The sequence below is a fragment of the Carcharodon carcharias genome, chromosome 20, assembly GCF_017639515.1.
Source record: "Carcharodon carcharias isolate sCarCar2 chromosome 20, sCarCar2.pri, whole genome shotgun sequence".
Taxonomy (NCBI): domain Eukaryota; kingdom Metazoa; phylum Chordata; class Chondrichthyes; order Lamniformes; family Lamnidae; genus Carcharodon; species Carcharodon carcharias.
This window is the reverse complement of record NC_054486.1, coordinates 101,143,234-101,165,161: the sequence shown is the minus strand read 5'-3', so window position 1 is coordinate 101,165,161 and position 21,928 is coordinate 101,143,234. Positions and strand designations below refer to the sequence as shown.

At 42.9% G+C, this 21,928-nt stretch overlaps 2 protein-coding genes across 2 annotated transcripts in view; one reads left to right on the top strand and one right to left on the bottom strand.

Moving 5' to 3' along the window:
* snw1 (SNW domain containing 1) overlaps positions 1-11,027 on the top strand; it is a 28,611-nt gene extending 17,584 nt beyond the window's left edge. The window contains exons 8-14 of the mRNA XM_041214280.1: positions 36-101; positions 1,767-1,883; positions 2,022-2,163; positions 2,965-3,061; positions 3,876-3,993; positions 6,332-6,495; positions 10,117-11,027. Coding sequence (XP_041070214.1) covers positions 36-101; positions 1,767-1,883; positions 2,022-2,163; positions 2,965-3,061; positions 3,876-3,993; positions 6,332-6,495; positions 10,117-10,318 — 906 coding nt within the window. The 3' untranslated portion in view covers positions 10,319-11,027. The remainder of the gene's footprint in view (positions 1-35; positions 102-1,766; positions 1,884-2,021; positions 2,164-2,964; positions 3,062-3,875; positions 3,994-6,331; positions 6,496-10,116) is intronic.
* LOC121292414 (SRA stem-loop interacting RNA binding protein) lies at positions 10,596-21,907 on the bottom strand. The gene is made up of 4 exons (XM_041214282.1): positions 21,781-21,907; positions 18,456-18,514; positions 11,390-11,497; positions 10,596-10,736 (listed from the first exon to the last, which is right to left on the bottom strand). The coding sequence occupies exons 1-4, from the start codon at positions 21,848-21,850 to the stop codon at positions 10,638-10,640; spliced, it is 336 nt and encodes a 111-aa protein (XP_041070216.1). The 5' UTR covers positions 21,851-21,907; the 3' UTR covers positions 10,596-10,637.
* Between the last annotated feature and the right edge of the window lie 21 nt (positions 21,908-21,928).

Genomic DNA, 21,928 nt, shown 5'->3' with positions numbered 1-21,928 from the left:
CCTTTAATACAGCATTTCTCATATCTTTGTTTCAGATGACTGTAAAAGAACAGCAAGAGTGGAAGATTCCTCCATGCATATCAAATTGGAAGAACGCAAAGGTAAAGAGACCTGGATTTTTTTTGCAGTCTCTTTAAAAAAAAATATATGCTGTAACCATCAGTTTAATTATAATAAAATGTTCACTTTACCAGCACCAGTAACCCAGAGAATAGTTTGAAATAATTCATGGCTGCATTGTTGGTTTAGTAAAATAAAAATTTCCCAATTCAGTTCTATGCAAAACAATGCTGTATGCTGCAAGTAATAAGATTATTCATCAAAAATCAGATGGTTAAAAGCTTCATTTTAAAATGTATCTTTAAGGGTATGTTCAAGATGTTACATGCTGGCAGAAGTGGATAGATTCTTGGTAAGCAAGGGGGTGATAGGTTATCAGGCGTAGGTGGGATTTTGGGTTATTATCAGATTAGCCATGATCTTATTAAATGGCGGAGCAGGCTTGAGGGGCTGAATCGCCTACCCCTGCTCCTTGTTCATATGCATTTGTAGAGACCTTTCTGCAACTTGCTTCAAGTTTAGATAAAATTTGCTCGGTTGGCATCCTACAAACTGAACAGGTGATAAATCTGGCTTCAGCACCTTTGCAAAAATTCATAAAACTGAGGACAATTTTTTGGGAGGGTGGGAAAGCAGCGGTGTTGTTTGACACGTGGTAGCGGTAATGTGGCCCAAGAAGTGTTAACTTCCTCAAGGAGGGAAAAGGGCAGTGTGGGACTTGGCAACAGTCACATTTGCTTCTCCGTTTCCCTCATCTCACTTCTTTTCAGTTGATCCCGATCCAGTTTTGTCCCTGACCGTAGCAATCACTCTCTCTGGTTTAGGCTGATCTCAGCGAAACATTGCACATGAGGTGCATACTTAAATGGCACATCCTGATTAGCTGGAAGTGGAACTCCACCTCTGGCTGTGGAAATTTGAACCTTGGCATATCTGCTTTTTTGAGAAAATTTATTGGAAGAGGCGTGATCTGTAAGGGACAATGAACATTTGATGTATTTCTCAAACAAATATGCCCCCAGGGAGAACATTCTTGTCATTATGTTCAAATAGTATTGTATGAATGTTCCTGAATCTGCTGAAATGTGATCTAATGCAAAGGAAGTTGAGCATAGCAATTAATTGAAATATTGAACTAGAGCTTTGCTAATTGACTTACAATTATCAAAAAAAAATTGATTTATTTGCTTACTCTAATATTTTGACAAGTTTTATCATTTAGTGAACAGAAGCTATTTTCAGCAAACTATATGTGCAACACTTGCATTCCAGTATTTTATTATCCTTCTCAGCATTGCGCTCCTGTGTAAAATTATCTGGTACATTTGGGTGCAACTTTAAAAATACAACCAAGTCAGATTTATATTTCTTCGAGTGTCAGCTCTCAGATTGGTAGCATTTTTTTTCTAATGGCCCAAGAGGCTTAACTCTTAATGAAGTTTACACTGGTGATCAACTGGAATGCAGTCTTTCAAGAGAAACTATACGGTTCCTTATAAAAAGGCCTTCAGTTTTGGAGGATCTCATTAAGATATCGTGAGAGTTGAAAATCAAGATTCCTAGGCTGCTGATCAACCATAAGACTCAGTGCCTGCATTCCCAATTTTCATTAAAAAAAACTTTGTGCTACCCTTATGTTTTCTGATTGAGATACTGGATGCACATTTGTAAAGCTTTTCATCATGTGCTTCTGTTGTGTGTTCCAGGGTTACACGATTCCGTTGGACAAGCGTCTTGCTGCCGATGGCAGAGGACTTCAAACAGTTCACATCAATGAGAACTTTGCTAAGCTTGCAGAGGCTCTCTACATTGCAGACAGAAAGGTAATTTTTTTTGAATTCCTGAAATGTTGCAAGGTCCAATCTAGTTTGAATCATCTCCATTTGCTTTGTTCATGTTTAACTTGATGAAGGTCATGAGAAACAATTCTGCTTCCTAACTCACCTACATTGTGCACACAGGCTCGTGAAGCTGTAGAGATGCGAGCGCAAGTTGAAAGGAAAATGGCTCAGAAGGAGAAAGAGAAGAAGGAAGAGAAGCTCCGAGAATTGGCTCAGATTGCCAGGGAGAGGAGAGCTGGTATCAAGACTCACATAGAGAAAGGTATGAGATATTTGTAAAGAAAAATTTGCATAACATCCTACTGTGCCTCCATTTCACATAAATCGAGCTACTTTTAAGTACAGTGGCTTGTGTTGAATGTAGTTCACGAACATGCCAAAACATTATTGAGGACAAAAACACCTCGATGTGACAAATTCTTATTCTATCAGTTTGTTACAAAATTGTTGACTACCACATATTCAGTGTTGATTAACTTGTTTCTTTCAAGGCTTAAACCCTTAAATGAGTCTGATTGCGGTGCGAAAAATAGAAAATGCAACTTTAAAAATAAAAGCAGCTCAGTTTTATTTTTCTTCCAGTGCCATCTATGGGGAAGAGAGCACTCTGGCAAACTGTTCCCAAGTTGCTGCTGTTCAAAACTAGGAGATGTGGAACAATGGATTGAGTTTATTGCCACCATCTTTGCCCCGTTTCCAAAACGTTCTGACCTCTGCTTGGTGTGACCCACAACCACACTGCAATTTAGACCAAGTTGTATAGTGATGATCAATTTGAATCCACATCCCACTACTGTATGCATTGCAGTGCATTGTGATAGCAGTTGGCTTCACTTGCACAGATGGGTTAGTTGATTATAAATAAGGCACTCTATACAAATGCTTAAGGACATGACAAACAGAAAATGACTGACTTTCTCAAACTCTGTTAATTTGCACCTTGATGAAAGACAGTACATCCAAAATTCAAAAGTCTGATCTACAGTAGTCACAAGAATGGGTAGCTTCCATTTGTTTTAAAAAAATCTCTTTTTAAAAGAAATGTAATTTTTTTTCTCTGAAGAGGAAAATGAAACCAGAGAGCGGGATGAAATTCGACACGAAAGAAGAAAAGAACGACAGCATGACCGTAATCTTGCCCGGGCAGCCCCGGATAAGAGGTAGGTCACAACTTGGTGAACCTCTGAGAAATATCACTGATTTGAGTGTTGTATCATATCGTGCTGTATTAAGGTGACATTGTGATAGCTTCTTCTCTATCTTTGGTCTAGAGCTTGTCACTTTTTTTTTTAGAAAAACTTTCAATTACATAGTACCTTTTCACATCCTCAGGACATGCCAGAGCACTTGAAGATACATTCAAGGAATTGTTTTTGAAGTGTAGTCACTGCTGTTTTGGAAGTTTGTAGGGAAATACAGCAGTCTATTTGCACACAGCAAGGTCCCACAAACTGCACTAAGAAAAAATGACCAGTTAATATTTTGATGCTGATGTTTGTGGGATGAATATTGGCCAACAAACCAGGAGGAGACTTCTCTTTAAAATACTGGTGTGGTATATCTTTCTTGTTGAGCAGGCCGAACCCAATGCTTCATCTGAAAGTCAGCTCTTTTATTAAAATAATATCCTTTCAATGCTGCACTGAAGTGTCGGCATGGATTTTGTGCTCAAGTCTCTGGAATGGGCCTTGAACCCACAACAATTTGGCTTCAAGAGGATAGTGTTAACACTGAACAAAAGGTGACAATAGCAAAAGCTGTTTGAAGCAAAGAAAGTTTATCTTTAAAGCCAATTGGTATAATTGTGGATAGGTTTGTGCTAATGTTTTACATTTTAGTTGAGTGAAGTTCAGCATATTTCAGAAATCCTTAATGAGGGAGAATGAAACTTTCTAACATTTCTACCCACTGCACTGATTTCACAGTGGCAAATGAGTTCTGCTGCATAAGTAATTCCACTTGTTTAAATATCAGGTCCAAGCTGCAAAGGGATCAGGACCGAGACATCAGCGAATTGATTGCCTTGGGTGTACCAAATCAACGTGCATCAACTGAAATACAGTATGACCAAAGACTTTTTAACCAGAATAAGGTAAACTAAAATGGCCATTACAAAAAAATGTCAACTAGCGATTTCCGCAGTTATCTGCCTCATTCCTCAATGTGTGGTTGTTCAGAAAATTACCTGGTGCTCTTATTTGTTTTCCCCAGTTGGCCAAGTTTCTCTTCAGCTTTACACCATGCCATCAGAAGGATCATAGCATGAGAATTAGATATTCAACCTAGCAAATATGGAACATAATCCAACGAATCTGTGAAGAGCCACCTGATCCTTTCCTCCATCCCTTTACCTGGCAGCTGTCTGATACTGAGCCAGATTGTTCACAACCTTGGTATCATGTTTGACCCTGAGATTAGCTTTCAACCACGTAGCTGTGCTGTCACAGAGACTGCCAATTTCTGCCTCTCTAACATCACCCCTCTCCACCCCTACCTCAGCTGTTATGCTGCAGAAATTCTCAGCCTTGCCTTTGTTACCTCCAGACTTGCTCCTAACACAATCCTGGCTGGCCTCCTACATTCCACCCTCCATAAACTTTAGGTCATCCAAAACTCTGCTGCCCATATCCTAACTCAGATCAAATACCATTCACCCATTATGCCTGTGCTCACTGACCTACACTGGGTCCTGGTTAAACAACTCCTTGATCTTAAAATTCTCATCCTTGTTTTCAAATCCCTCCATGGCCCGGCCCCTTCGTATCTCTGTAATCTTCTCCAGCCTCACAACCCTCTGAGATATCTCCGCTCTCTAATTCCAGCCTCCTGTACATCCTTGATTTTAATTGCTTTACCATTGGTGGCTGTGCCTGCAGTTGGTTAGGACCTAAGCTCTGGAATTCTCTCAGTAAACATCTCCATCTCGCTTTCCTCCTTTCTCATTCCTTAAAATCTACCTCTTTGATCAAGTTTTTGATCATCTGCCCCAATACCTCCTAAGTACTGCAGTGTCATATTTTATTTATAATGTCCCTATGAAGCATGTTGGGATATTTTATTAAGTGTTACATGAATACAATTTGTTATTATTAGACTGATGTAGCAGTGAAAGCAAAAAGCAAGTGTTGTCCCTTGATCAGTAGACCATAGGGGCAAAAGAATCACATTTAAGCCAATACACTGCAGTGTGCTAATATGCATGATGCTCTTTCTTTGCCTTCTCAGATTGCTCCCAATCCTACCACCATCATCAGTACTTTACCCCGGTGTTATACAGGAAAAAATACTCCGAACTCAACCCACATTTTAGATGCATAATGTTTCACATATCCATTATTAGTCTTACCCCTTTTCCATTACAAAAAGAATGAACTGAAATAGATGAAACTTTGGAACTCCTCTTTAATGTACTGTTCTGTTCCCATTGTCATAGCTGTTTTAGTTTGAAGTACGATCTTATCATTGCCTCCTTATCACTTAAAAAGCTTGTTTCTTTTGTTGTAACTCAATTCTCTTATGCTCAGGATCAACATTCTGTCTCTGCTTCAAGTATCCTTGTGTGGAAAAATATGATCTAAACATATGAACATACAGTTCAAGTGTGATGACTGCTGACTTGTACTCTAATGTTTTGGCAGTATAATTCAGTACTTTTTGTTTTTGCTTTGATTTCTGTTGTGCACTCAGTTTTAGAATGTTCCTCAATCTCTTTCAATTTCATCTTTGAACTATCTTGTCATCATTCATAGAACTTTTGTTGTATTGAGCCTTGAATAGACCACATGAGTAGTGTGTGTAGTTCTGGTTTGAAGACTCAAAAAATTCCCCAAGGGTGATGCCAGAACTTGAGTTGTAGCTATCAGGGAAAAATTGATCAAGATGGGCTCTTTTCTCCAGATCAGAGAAGGCTACGGGGTAACCTAATAGATGTCTTCAAAACTATGAAGGAGTTTGATATAGAAAAAATGTTTCCAATTAATGAGGAAGCCCAAAGCTAAGGGCTGTAACTGAGATAGTGTTTAATAAATCCAATAGGGAATTCAGGAGAAACTTCTTTACCCAGAAAATGAGGACTTTGCTACCACATGATGTAATCAGCATAGATAATGGGAAGATGGATAAATACATGAGGCAGAAAGGAATAGATGCTGTTGGGTTTTCCCACCGTTTTTCATCTAATCCTGAGAGGGGAGTGTATACATTGGCACAGACTTGTTGGGCCAAATGGGCTGTATCCGTTTTTTTTTAATCAGTTTTTAGTTTTCAGGTTCAAACAATCTGGTAGAGATTAGTGAAATAAATCAGGTAAACCCAAAACTGCATTATTTAAATATACATGAAATGAGCAGCAACAAGATTAATTTTCAGTTAAAAATTTCACAAATACTGCTGAGAATTCATTTGGATTGAGACTTGTTTTATGTTGCCAGGGGATGGACAGTGGCTTCGCAGGAGGTGAGGATGAGCTTTACAATGTTTACGATCAGCCCTGGAGAGCTGGCAAAGATATGGCCCAAAACGTGTACAGACCAACCAAGAACGCCGATAAAGACACTTATGGTGATGATTTGGACACACTTATGAAAAATAGTCGGTGAGTTTGTCTTTTTTATGTTGTAGGGAATTTAGTATAGGGATGTGTGTTTGTATCATCTTTAACTCCATTCAAGTTCTACGGCAAGTGGAGGGGGAAACCAACAAGAGGGAAAAACATACTTGACCTCATTCTCACCAACCTGCCTGCCATAGATGCATCTGTCTATGACAGTATTGGTAGGAGTGACCACCGCACAGTCGTTGTGGAGATGAAGTCCCGCCTTCACATTGAGGATACCCTCCATCGTGTTGTGTAGCACAACCACCATGCTAAATAGGATACGTTTCAAACAGATCTAGCAACTCAAGAATGGGCATCCATGAGGCACTGTGGGCCATAAGCAGCAGCATTGTCCTTGAGCACCATCTCATGCCCTGGCATATCCCACACTTTACCATTACCATCAAGCCAGGGGATCAACCCCGCTTCAATGAAAAGTGCAGGAGGGCATTCTAGGACATTTAACTCACTGGATGAGGAGGCTTCACAAATATCCCCATCCTCAATGATGGAGGAGCCCAGCACAGCAGCACAAAAGGTAAGGCTGAAACATTTGCGACAATCTTCAGCCAGAAGTGCTGAGTGGGCAATCCATCTCAGCCTCCTCCGGAGGTCCCCACCATCACAGGTGCCAGTCTTCAGCCAATTCAATTCACTCCATGTGTATTAAGAAACGACTGAAGGCACCAGATACTGCAAAGTTTATGGGCCCTGACAATATTCTGGCAATCGTACTGAAGACTTGTGCTCCAGAATTTGCCGGGCCCCTAGCCAAACTGTTCCAGTACAGCTACAGCACTGGCATCTACCCAGCTATGTGGAAAATTGCCCAGGTATGTCCTGTACACAAAGAGCAGGACAAGTCCAACCCAACCAATTACTGCCCCATCAGTCTCCTCTCGATCGTCAATAAAATGATGGAAAGGGTCATCAATAGTGCTATCAAGCAGCACTTGCTTAATAACTTGATCAGTTTGGGTTCCACCAGGGCCACTCAGCTCTTGACTTCATTACAGCGTTTGTTCAAACGTGGACGAAAGAGCTGAACTCCCAAGGTGAGGTGAGAGTGACTGCCCTTGACATCAAGGCGGCATTTGACAGTGTGGTGTCAAGGAGCCCTAGCAAAACTGGAACCAGTGGGAATCCTAGCTGCTTTCTGGAGTCATAACTAGCACAAAGCCTTTTGTCGTTGGAGGTCCATCATCTCAGCTCTAGGACATCACTGCTGGAGTTCCTCAGGGTAGTGTCCTAGGTCCAACCATCTTCAGCTGCTTCATCAATGACCTTCCTTCCATCATAAGGTCAGAAGTGGGGATGTTCGCTGACGATTGCACAGTGTTCAGTACTATTTGCGACGACTCAAATACTGAAGCAGTCCATGTCCAAATGCAGCAAGACCTGGATAGTATCCAGGTTTGGGTTGACAAGTGGCAAGTAATATTCGTGCCACACAAGTGTCAGGCAACAACCATCTCCAACAACGAGTCCAACCATCGCCCCTTCATGTTCAATGGCATTACCATCACTGAATCCTCCACTATCAACTGAACTGGCCATATAAATACTGTGTCTACAAGAACAGGTCAGAGGCTAGGAATCGTGTGGCAAGTAACTCGCCTCCTGACTCCCCAAAACCTGTCCACCATCTACAAGGCACAAGTCAGGAGTGTGATGGAATACTCCCCACTTGCCTGGATGAGGGCAGCTCCCACAACACTTGAGAAGCTTGACACCAACCAGGACAAAGCAGCCCACTTGATCGGCTCCACAAACATTCACTCCCTCCACCACCGAGGCACAGTAGCAGCAGTGTGTACCATCGACAAGATGCACTACAGGAATTCCATCAAGGCTCCTTTTGACAGCACCTTCCAAACCCATAACCACTACCATCTAGAAGGACAAGGGCAGCAGATAGATGGGAACAGCACCACTGGAAGTTCCCCTCCAAGCCACTCACCATCCTGACTTGGAAATGTATTGCCTTTCCTCCACCGTTGCTGGGTCAAAATCCTGGATCTCCTTCCCTATCAGCACTGTGGGTGTTCCTACACCACATGGACTGCAGCTTCAGGTTCAAGAAGGCAGCTCACCACCACCTTAGAGATGGGCAATAAATGCTGGTCCAGCCAGCATCCCATGAATCAATAAAAAGAATTTATTGTGATAGCATTAAACAATTGGAAGAATCAGTGCTCTTTTTTTAGCCCCCCCCCCCCCCCCCCCCCCCCCCCCCCCCCGGTCTGATTTCACAGCAGTGCTGACAGGCTTTAAGTCACGGGCTGACTGCCTACTCTTAGCTGTGCAGAAGCTTAAGATAGTCTGCTGTATCAAAATAAAGTTTGTTTTTCCCTTTGGATATAAATGTATAACTTATTTTTAAACCTGAGTTTTTAATGAATCTTCTCACTTTACTTAAAACCTAGCATTTTGTTGATCTTTGTTCCATGAAGATCATGAAACAAAGTCCGAGGTCTACAGCACAGAAAAAGGCCCTTCGGCCCATCGAGTCTGCGCCAGTCAAACAAGTACCTAACTATTCTAATCCCATTTTCCAGCACTAGGCCCATAACCTTGTTGCCATGGCATTGCAAGTGCGCATCCAAATACTTAAATGTTATGAGGGTTTCTGCCTCTATCATCCTTTCAGGCAGAGAGTTCCAGATTCCCACCACCCTCTGGGTGAAAAAATTCTTCCTCACATCCCCTCAAACTCCTGCCCCTTACCTTAAATCTATGGCCCCTGGTTATTGACCCTTCCACCAAGGGGAAAAGTTCCTTCCTGTCTATCCAATCTATACCCCTCAATTTTATACACCTCAATCATATGCACCCCCCCCCCCCCCCCCCCAACTTAATCTCCTCTGCTTGAGGGAAAATAACCCCAGTCTATCCAGTCTCTCCTTCATAACTAAAACTCTCCAGCCCAGGCAACATCCTGGTAAATCTCCTCTGCACACATTATGCAATCACATCCTTCCTATAATGCGGATTCCAGAACTGCACACAGTACTCTAGCTGTGGCCTAACCAGTGTTTTATACAATTCCAGCAGAACCTCCCTGTTCTTATATTCTTTGTTATCAGAATCTTGCTGAAGTCCAAGTAGATTATGTCAAATGCATTGCCCTCATCTACACACCTGGTCACCTCTTTGCAGAAAACCATGCTGACTGTCCAAGTGTAGATTAATTCTGCCCCTCAGAATTGCTTCCAATAGTTTCCCCACCCTCTTTTCTCAATCCCTATTAAGACTTCTGGTAGAATATTTTCTGCAACTGTGTCATCTAAAGATATACATAGTGTGATTAAATCTCCCATTTTGATATATTTGGAGTATAAGTGAACTTGCCAGAAACCATTGTTGCCTTTGGTGATGCTTATTCAGTGGAAGATTCTTATAAGAGGTGTAAGAATCTACCATGACTCACAAGCCTTTTCTTAAATTGATAAAAATTGAAGCATTTATTCCCTTTCATCCTGACACTAGTTGAGTCAGTTATGTATATTTCGGATTAAACTGTTTGGATACCTGTGACTTCCCAACAGGAGTGGGGAAGTATTTGTTGTCAAATGGCAGTGCTTATATTTAAATATAAACAATTGCATTTTTGTTTAGGTTTGTCCCCGACCGAGAATTCTCTGGCACAGACCGCAGGCAGCGTCGTGAAGGCCCTGTTCAATTCGAGAGAGATGAAGAAGATCCCTTTGGTCTGGACAAGTTCTTAGAGGAAGCCAAGCAACACGGTGGTTCAAAGAGGCCTGAAAGTGGCCGTTCAAAAGAATATGAGCATGAGGGAAAGAAGCGACGAAAGGAATAGATGGACCGTTTATATAGTATAACCTAGTGTTTATAGCTAAAATCTAACTCAAACTAGTATCCTTTGGTTTGTTTCTGCACGGACACACTGAATATCATGATAGAGCACATCTTGGAAACTGTTAGAACTCCCATTAGGGGACTCTATCTACAGAGAGGCTTCTGTAAAGTTAAATTCAGTCTGGCCACTTTTTTCTAATTAAAATTAGAGTAAGCACTCTGGGTCTGTAAAGCAAAACTGTTTTTAAATAATATATAAAAGCAAGAAGTCACAGAAGTGTTTAAATCGCCATCTTTAATTTAATTAGGACAAAACACCTTTAACTGCATCCTCCACACGCAGTGTCAACTTGCTGATTCGGTGACTTTATTATTTTGGTCTGTGCCCTTGAAACAATTTTGTTTCTCTGAACTTGAAGCTGTAAAGAGAATAAATTTTTAATGAGTTATCCAATTTCAACTTCTGCTTTAATGTAATACCAACGTTATCCCTATGGAATGTGTTGCTGTAAATTGTACCATTAAAATTCAACTAAATGTGGCCAGTTAGTTGAAGTTTAAATTACCTCCTTTGAATGCTAACCAGATGGTTGGGTAGCAGACAGCACTCAACTGTTGATAAAATTGGCCTTTGTATCATAGGTTGCTGGCCACTGTTTGGTAATGCACTTCTGTTCACTTTTAAAATAAAACAAAAAAACTTTCCTGTGCCTTTTGAAGTTCATATTTTTGTTGCTATTAAGGAAGTTTTCATTTCAGCCACAGTTAAAACTGAACACATGCATGACCTGCATATCAATTAAACACAGTGAAGCCTCCTGTATTCAGCCCCATCATCAGGTGCCATGTGAAGCTTGTTCATTTCTCCCACACTAAACATTGTGGTTTCTTGATGCCAGCTATACTGTATTCCAAACACAATTGAAAAACATTACACCCATTTGATGTAAGCATTAGCCAAAGAGGAACTGAGGATGACACTTAGGGTCATTTTAGTATCTGGACAGTTTAATTACAGCAAAATTACTTATACCCATAAATTTGAGCAAGGATAAAACAGTTTTGAAACTACCTTTGCCCCTTCTATAAGATGTGGTTCCTTCTGTAGTGCATTCTGAAGCCCTTCTTCTGTATTGAAGCCAACCCAACAGAATCCTCTATGAAATCCAGTCTCTTTGTCCTGCAATATAAAGTTTCATAGTGAACATTATAAATTAAGGTACTGACATTTCCAGAACATTTTAGTCCAGTAATTGGCACAGCATACATTTATCATTGTTTCAGTAACAAAAATGAACTCAATGTTCAGCAAAGGATTATTAGTTATTCCATCTGAAATTTTCCTATGGTTCATATAACCATTCAGGCCCTAGTTTTTCAGTGTGCTCATTCTGCTCAATGATACTTCACCACCATCTCTTAATTCATGCCATTAGGCTACTTACGTGACATGCAGCTAAACAGCAAACCTATCACCTTCAGCCCTCTCCCAATGCTCCTGAATCAGGCTGAAGGAGACTATTTGCAACTTCAATGTATAATTTAACCCAAGTTCAGTTTCTGCCCACATAGTCCCTTGCTGAGACTAGCTATTTCCACCCAATTTCATCAACTGCTAAATCCCACAACCATGCCTTCGGCTCTAGGCTTAATTATTCCGATTCTTTCATTACCAGCTGGCTCATGGAAATCCCTCCTGCCTGCATCTTATTCCACATCAAGTCCCCTATGCTGAGGCTCCCACTCCCAAATTCTCATACATACGCCTGAGCCCTTTTTTGCCTGACCTTTAGCAGCTATGCCTTCAGCCACCCAGACAAATTCTCTCCCAGAATTCCTCCAGCCCACTGTCCATCCGCCTCAGCTTAACAACTCATTTATCCCTTGAACAAACTTGCAGTCACCAATCCAACCATCTCCTTTCAAGAGCATAGAAGGTGAACCATTGTGTCTATTTTCCTCACACCACTGAAGCAACTTGAAACATTCTTCTGCTTTATTAGCACTTTATAAATCTGTATGTTGATGTTGGTGGAAAATGATTTGCAGCTGATTAGTGCAATATCAAACAGCAAGTTTAGCAAATATATTACTATGCAGTTCACAGGAGATGCTCCACCTGACTCCAACATTGGAAGTTAGTTTTGCCAGATCCAAGCAGTTGGAATTTTTCATGCAGCTGTTCAACGTGAAGACTACTTCATTGAACCTAAATGTTGAATTAGTAAAAAAATTTGAAGCAACGAATACATAAATTGTAGTTTGTGGTGTGCTTTTCGTAGGTTGCAGGGTGCCACAGCTCTCAGACTAGCTCAAAACCATCAACCCAGCTATTCACGGATGAATATGTAGTCTTGGGAATAACGTAGCAAGTAAGTTCACGCCACTCAAGACATTTTTTTAAAAAGGAATTATTTGCTCAGATCAATTTTGAGCCAGCAGATTGGACCATAGCAGAACATTAAATAGAACTTTTTCACCAATACATTTACATATATATCATCTCAAAGCACTTAACAGCAATGATGTACTTCTGAAGTCTAGCCACTGTTGTAGGAAAGGCAGCAGCTAATGTGCATACAACAAACTCCCACAAACAGAAATGTGATACTGACTGAGGGATAAATATTAGCAAGGGTAACTCCCAGCTCTTCTACGAAATTGTGCATACATTCACCTGAGCAGGCAGACGGCACCTCGGTTAAACATCTCATCCGAAAGACAGCGACAGTGTAGCACTCCTTCAATACTGCACTGGAGTGTCAGCTGTGAGTTTGTGCTTAAGCCCTGGAGTGGAACCTGAACCGGGAATCTTATTACTCAGATAAAATTGCTGACAACTGAGCCACAGCTGACATATGGTACTGAGAATAAAATACTTTTTACAACAACAATAATATATTCTTCCAAACTATCCTGTAAACCTGCCCATTAAACTGATAATTTGTACACTTAATCAGTGTCCCACAGTCCTTGTTAGTGTCATTTAGGATTTAAGATTGAGTGTCCAAATCCCAGTTCACAGACTACATGCATACCACAAGACTTGATGACTCTGTTCTACCTGACCTTACATTTCTTCGTTGCTGATTTGCCCCATTTAAAATATTGAGTCTGGAGTGGAAGCAGATTTCAAATACTGTAGGTAAGTGTGTTAATCACCAGTCTCAATATAAAAAAAATGCTATCTTCACAACAGGAGTACAGATCAATTTGCCTAGCGCCCAATTTGTTAGCTTCAACTTCAGTGAAATCCAATAAAGGTGGTTGTTTGTTTGTTTACCAATATAGATTGGATGAATGATAATCTTTAAATGTAATCAGCATGAGATCATTTAGAAAGTCCCACACTTTAGCTAGAGATTTTTTTGTAAATTTATTCGGTGGTAAAGCCAGTTCAGCAGGCAGTTAAGAATCAACCACATTGCTGTGGGTCAAATGGTCAGGAGTCACCTATAAGCCAGACCTGGCGAGGACCGCTGATTTCCTTCCCTAAAAGACATTAGTGAACCGATTGGATTTTTATGATGTGGGTCACCATTACTGATGTTAGTTTTAAATTCCAGATTTATTTAATTAACAGAATTTAAATTTCCCAGCTGCCATGGAGGAATATGCATTTGTGTCTCCGAATCATTAGTGCAGGTCTCTGATTACTGGTCCAGAAACATAACCATTGTGCTACCACCCCCCCTTGCATGAAATCATGGAATACTGGAGCACAGGAAACATTCAGCGCATCAAGTTTGCACCACTGTTTTACTCCACCTATCGACTTTTTTTTCCCATTCATGGGACGTGAATGTTGCTGACTAGGCCAGCATTTATTGCCCATCCCTAATTGCCTTTGGAAAGGTGGTGGTGAGCTGCTTTCTTGAACTGCTGCAATCCACGTGGTGTAGGTACACGCACAGTGCTGTTAGGGAGGGAGTTCCAGGATTTTGACCCAGCAACAGTGAAGGAACCACGATATATTTCCAAGTCAGGATGGTGAGTGGCTTGGAAAGGAACTTCCAAGTGGTGGTGTTCCCAGCTATCTGCTGCCCTTGTCCCTCTAGATTTCTCTAGTGGTCATGAGTTTGGAAGACGCTATTACTTGGTGAGTTCCTGCAGTGCACTGTGTGTCAGTGGTGGAGGGAGTGAATGTTTGTGGATGTGGTGCCAATCAAATGGGCTGCTTTGTCCTGGGTGCTGTCAAGCTTCTTGACTGTTGTTGGAGCTGCGCTCATCTGGGTAATTGGAGAGTATTACGTCACACTCCGGACTTGTGACTTGTAGATGGTGGACTGGCTTTGGAGAGTCAGGAGGTGAGTTACTCTGCATGATTCCTAGCCTCTGACTTGCTCTTGTAGCCACAGTACTTATATGGCTAGTCCCCCCGAGGATGTTAAAAACAAAAAACTGCGGATGCTGGAAATCCAAAACAAAAACAAAATTACCTGGAAAAACTCAGCAGGTCTGGCAGCATCAGCGGAGAAGAGAAAAGTTGACGTTTCGAGTCCTCATGACCCTTCAACAGAACTCAGTAAAATTAGGAGAGGGGTGAAATATAAGCTGGTTTAAGGTTGGGGGGGGGGGGGGGGGGGGGGGGGGGGGGGGGGGGTGTACGTGGGTGGTGGTGGTGGTGGTTGTAGGGATAAGCAAGCAGTGATAGGAGCAGATAATCAAAAGATGTCACAGACAAAAGAACAAAAAGGTGTTGAAGGTGGTGATATTATCTAAAAGAATGTGCTAATTAAGAATGGATGGCAGGACACACAAGGTACAGCTTAGTTGGGGCGGGGTGAAATAAGACTAACAGGGCATATAAGGTATAGATTTTAAAATAATGGAAATAGGTGGGAAAAGAAAAATCTATATAAATTATTGGAAGAAACAAAAGAGAGGGGAAAGAAACGGAAAGGGGGTGGGGATGGAGGAGAGAGTTCAAGATCTGGAGGATTTAGTGATGGTAATGCTATTGAATGTCATAGGGAGATGGTTAGATTTTCACTTGTTGGAGATCATCATTGCCTGCCAGTTGTGTGATGCAATGTTACTTGCCACTTGTCAACCCAAGCCTAGATTTTGTCCAGGTCCTGCTGCATGTGGACATGGACTGCTTCAGCTACCTCGACTACAACTCCTCACACCCCACTTCCTGTAAGGACTCCATCCCATTCTCTCAGTTCCTTCGCCTCCGTCGCATCTGTTCTGATGATGCTACCTTCAAAAACAGTTCCTCTGACACGTCCTCCTTCTTCCTTAACCGAGGTTTTCCATCCACGGTCGTTGACAGGGCCCTCAAACGTGTCCGGCCCATCTCCCGCCATCCGCCCTCACGCCTTCTCCTCCCTCCCAGAAACATGATAGGGTCCCCCTTGTCCTCACTTATCACCCCAACAGCCTCCGCATTCAAAGGATCATCCTCCGCCATTTCCGCCAACTCCAGCATGATGCCACTACCAACACATCTTCCCTTCACCCCCACTGGCGGCATTCCGTAGGGATCGATCCCTCCGGGACACCCTGATCCACTCCTCCATCACCTCCTACTCCTCAACCCCCACCTATGGCACCTCCCCATGCCCACGCAAAAGATGCAACACCTGCCCCTTCACTTCCTCTCTCCTCACCGTCCAAGGGCCCAAACACTCCTTTCAAGTGAAGCAGCATTTCACTTGCATTTCCCCCAACTTAGTCTACTGCATTCATTGCTCCCAATGCAGTCTCATCTACATTGGAGAGACCAAACGTAAACTGGGCGACCGCTTTGCAGAACACCTGCGGTCTGTCCGCAAAAATGACCCAAACCTCCCTGTCGCTTGCCATTTTAACACTCCACCCTGCTCTCTTGCCCACATGTCTGTCCTTGGCTTACTGCATTATTCCAGTGAAGCCCAACGCAAACTGGAGGAACAGCACCTCATCTTCCGACTAGGCACTTTACAGCCTTCCGGACTGAATATTGAATTCAACAACTTTAGATCTTGAACTCCCTCCTCCATCCCCACCCCCTTTCTGTTTCTTCCCCCTTCCTTTTGTTTTTTCCAATAATTTATATAGATTTTTCTTTTCCCACCTATTTCCATTATTTTTAAATCTTTTATGCCCCCCTACCCCCACTAGAGCTGTACCTTGAGTGCGCTACCATCCATTCTTAATTAGCACATTCTTTTAGATAATATCACCAACTTCAACACCTCTGTGTTCTTTTGTCTGTGACATCTTTTGATTATCTGTTCCTATCACTGCTTGCTTGTCCCTACAACCACACCACCACCCCCCCCCACTTCTCTCCACCCCCCCCCCCACCTTAAACCAGCTGATATTTCAGCCCTCTCCTTGGATTCACCCAGTTCTGTTGAAGGGTCATGAGGACTCGAAACGTCAACTCTTTTCTTCTCCGCCAATGCTGCCAGACCTGCTGAGTTTTTCCAGGTTATTCTGTTTTTGTTTTAGATCATTAATACCTATTTAAAAAAAAACATTGATCCTAGTCCCAATCCCTGGAGAACCCCACTACATACATTCCTCTAGTCCATATAACAACCATTCACTACTACTCTGCTTCAGGCAACTTTGTATCCACACTTCCAGTATCCCTTTTATTCTATGTCCAAAACTGTATACAGTACTGCCAGCCTAACAACTTGTACAAGCTCAACATTACAGCTTTGCCTTTGCATTCTGTGCCTCAAAATACAAGACTAGGAGCATCATTTGCTTTTTACATCATAAGAACATAAGAACTAGGAGCAGGAGTAGGCAAGTCAGCCTCTCGAGCCTGCCCCGCCATTCAATACAATCATGGCTGATCTCATTTCGGCCTCAACTCCAATTTCCCGTCCTCTCCCCATAACCTTTCAACCCGTTACTAATTAAAAATCTGTCTATCTCCTCCTTAAATTTATTCAGCGTCCCAGCATCCACTGCACTCTGAGGTAGTGAATTCCACAGGTTCACGACCCTTTGAGAAAAGTAATTCCTCCTCATCTCTGATTTAAATCTACCACCCCTTAGCCTAAAACTATGGCCTCTCCTTCTAGAATGCCCCACAAGGGGAAACATCCGCTCCACGTCGACTTTGTCTATTCCCTTTAGCATCTTATATACCTCAATTAAATCTCCTCTCATCCTTCTAAACCCTAGCGAGTATAAGCTTAAACTGCTCAATCTCTCCTCATAAGACAAGCCCCGCATCTCTAGAATCAATCTAGTGAACCTCCTCTGAACTGTCTCTAATGCAACTACATCCTTCCTCAAGTAAGGGGACCAAAACTGTGCACAGTACTCCAGGTGCGATCTCACCAATGCCTTGTACAACAACACTTCCCTATTTTTATATTCTATTCCTTTAGCAATAAATGCCAAAATTCCATTTGCCTTTCTTATTACCTACTGTACCTGCATATTAGTTTTCAGCGACTCATGCATGAAGACACCCAGATCCCTCTGCACTGAGGCATTCTGAAATTTCTCTCCATTTAAATAAGTCGCCTTTTTATTCTTCCGACCAAAATGAATAACCTCACACTTATCCAGATTAAACTCCATCTGCCAAATTTTGGTCCAGTCGCCTAACCTGTCCATATCCATTTGTAAATTTCTTATTTCTTCATTGCAACTTACTTTCCCCACCTATTTTGGTGGCCTTTTCTGCTTGCGCCTCTACTATTAGTAACCCTTGTAGCCCCACCTCTCTGTTCGATTTGAAATCTCACAACTGAAGATGCTTTTCCTTTCTAAATTCTTTCTTCAAAAATTCATTCTTCACCTTTTTCAGCATTAACAACATCTGCAACCTATCTGCCCATTACGTTAACGCTTTTGCAGTCCTTAAAGGCCTGTTACAATTTGCCATATCTTCAAATTAGCTCATGCCTCCAACATAAATGGAAACTTTATGGATGTTTTTTTTCTGTAAATAAGATATTTGAAAATAAAAAGCAGACCTCTGACGTACATCACTTACCAGATCTTTATCATCTAGGACTCTATCAGACATGAAGTGTCTTAATATTGCATCAAGAACCTGAGGACTCCACCCAATTGACTTTAGAAACAGAATAATCTAGTCCACAGAATACAAAGTAATCTTCAATTTACATTTATTAGAACAAAACAAAAAACATTAATCCAGCTAATTAAATACTCACAAATGGAAGAAGACATTTCTTGACTGGTCCAAACTGTCCAAAATATTCTTTGATTTCTTCTGCAAAGATACAGAGGGGCACATTTAATCCTACAATCTTCTAAACACTCAAAGCGTAATTAAATTATGTAAATCACACTTACATAAAAATATTGGAAATAAGAAAAGTAGACAATATGGTCCTCGAGCCTGCTCTGCCATTCAGTATGACCATGGCTGATCTTCTGTCTCAACTCCATTTCTTGCCAGCACCCAACATGCATTCTCAGATCAAAAATGTATCTATCCCAGCCTTGAGTGTACTCAGTGTTGGAGCATTCACAATCCTCTGGATGGACAAAATTTCCTCACCTCAGTCTGAAATGATTAGCCCCAAGGCTACGCACCAATTTTCTAGATTCCCCAGCCAAGGGAAACTATCTCAGTGTCTACTCTTGTCAGACTCCTATTCACACTACAAAACTGAATAACCTCACATCTCCCACATTATATGCCATATACTACCTTGTGGCCCATTCACTTAACCTGCCTACATCTCTTTGCAGATTCTTTGGGCCCTCCTCACAGCTTACATTCCCATCTGGCTTTGTATCAAACTTAGATACATTACTCTCAGTCTCTTTGTCTAAGTCACTAACATAAATTGTAAATAGCTGAGTATAGCACAGATCCTTGCGGCACTCCACTATGTCCCGTTTATTCCTATTCTTTGCCTCCTGTCTGTTCGTGCTAATATATTACTCCAACTCCATAAGCCCATATCTAGCATATTACTCTTTTGTGTGACGCCATTTTGGATATCTTTTCAAAATCCAAGTGTCCTACTTCCACTAGTTCTCCTTTATCTATTACATCCCCAAAGAACATATGGACTGCAGCAGTTCAAGAAGGCAGGGTACCATCACCTTAAGAGCAATTAGGAATGGCCAATAAATGCTGGCCTAGCCAGCGACGCCCATATCTCATGGGCAAATAAATTTAAAAAGATGGAAGCTTTATCCCTAGTTGGATCAACAACGTATTGATCCAGGAAACTGTCATGAAAGCATTCTACATATTCATCTTCCAGATTTCCTTCGCCAAGTGGGGATATGTCAGATTTTAGACCTTTAAGTTTCTCCAGTACTTATCTGCTGATATTAATTACCTCCATTTTCTCATTCTTATTAGTCCCTTGGTTGCCCTCTATTCCTGGCATGCAATTTGTATGTTTTACAGTGAAGACAGACAAAAGTATTTGTTCAGTGTCTCTGCCATGTCCTTATGATAACTTGTCTAGTCTCTGCCTCTAAGGGACCAACACTTATTTCAGCCACTCTCCTATTAATATACTTATAAAACCATTTACAATCTGTTTTTATATTCCCAGCTAACTTACTTACATATTCTAATATTTTCCTTACCAACTTTCTGGTGGCACTTTGCTGGTTTCTGAAACTCTCCCAATCCTTAGGGTTACTCTCATTCTTTGCCACATTATAAACCTCTTTTAATCCACTACTATCCTTAACTTTAGTATGCCACAGTGAACACTGAATTGTTTCTTTAAATGTTTCCATTGTTATTTTTTGTTATACCTTTTAGTCAATTTACTCAATTAAACTTAGCCAGCTCTCCACCCCAGCTTTCCCCCATCTTAAGTTCACTCGTATTTCTCCCCCCCCGTCCCCGTCCGCTCGTATTTCTCCCCCCCCGTCCCCTCGTATTTCTCCCCCCGTCCCCTCGTATTTCTCCCCCCGTCCCCTCGTATTTCTCCCCCCGTCCCCTCGTATTTCTCCCCCCGTCCCCTCGTATTTCTCCCCCCGTCCGCTCGTATTTCTCCCCCCGTCCGCTCGTATTTCTCCCCCCGTCCGCTCGTATTTCTCCCCCCGTCCGCTCGTATTTCTCCCCCCGTCCGCTCGTATTTCTCCCCCCGTCCGCTCGTATTTCTCCCCCCGTCCGCTCGTATTTCTCCCCCCGTCCGCTCGTATTTCTCCCCCCGTCCGCTCGTATTTCTCCCCCCGTCCGCTCGTATTTCTCCCCCCGTCCGCTCGTATTTCTCCCCCCGTCCGCTCGTATTTCTCCCCCCGTCCGCTCGTATTTCTCCCCCCGTCCGCTCGTATTTCTCCCCCCGTCCGCTCGTATTTCTCCCCCCGTCCGCTCGTATTTCTCCCCCCGTCCGCTCGTATTTCTCCCCCCGTCCGCTCGTATTTCTCCCCCCGTCCGCTCGTATTTCTCCCCCCGTCCGCTCGTATTTCTCCCCCCGTCCGCTCGTATTTCTCCCCCCGTCCCATATTCACCAGCATCCTCCTTCAACTTATATTCACCACTACCCCCCCTTATATTCACCAGTATTCTCTTTTCTATCCTCCCCCCCTTATATTCCCCACCATCCCCCCCCTTATATTCACCACCACCCCCCCCATTATATTCCTCACCATCTCCTCTCCTTATAATCCCCACCACCAGCCCCCCCTTATATTCCCCACCACCACCCCCCCCTTATATTCACCACCACCACCACCCCCCTTATACTCACCACCACCACCACCCCCCTTATACTCACCACCACCACCCCCCCCCCTTATATTCACCACCACCACCCCCCCCTTATACTCACCACCACCACCCCCCCCCTATATTCACCACCACCACCCCCCCCTTTTATTCACCACCACCACCCCCCCTTATATTCACCACCACCACCCCCCCCCCCTTATATTCACCACCACCACCCCCCCCCCCTTATATTCACCACCACCACCCCCCCCTTATACTCACCACCACCACCCCCCCCCTATATTCACCACCACCACCCCCCCCCCCTTATATTCACCACCACCACCCCCCCCTTATACTCACCACCACCACCCCCCCCCTTATATTCACCACCACCACCCCCCCCTTATATTCACCACCACCACCCCCTTATATTCACCACCACCACACCCCCCCTTATATTCACCACCACCACCCCCCCCCTTATATTCACCACCACCCCCCACTTATATTCATCACCACCATCCCCCCCACCTTATATTCACCACCATCCCCCCACCTTATATTCACCACCATCCCCCCACCTTATATTCACCACCATCATCATCATCATCATCATCCCCCCGCCCCATATTCGCCAGTATTCTCTTTTCTATCCTTTCCCCCCCCCCCCCCAAAAAAAAAATAATTCCTCTCATTCCACGGTCGAACAGCCCTTTATTTTGTTTCACAAGAGCTCGTCATTCTGTGGAAACCTCCATAACTGGCCGTTTCCTCGATTCCGCCAAAACACTCCCTCACAACCGCGACTAATAAATAAACACAGAGGTGAAAGCGGCGCCACTCACTGCCGGCCAGGGTCCACGGGATCCGCGACACGAAAAGCTCCAAACTCTTTCTGGAAGGAGCGGCCGCCATCTTGTAACGGCCGCCTGGCGCTGACCCCTGACCTTCCGCCCAACACCTGGCCGGTATGAAAATTAAAAGACTTGGGCT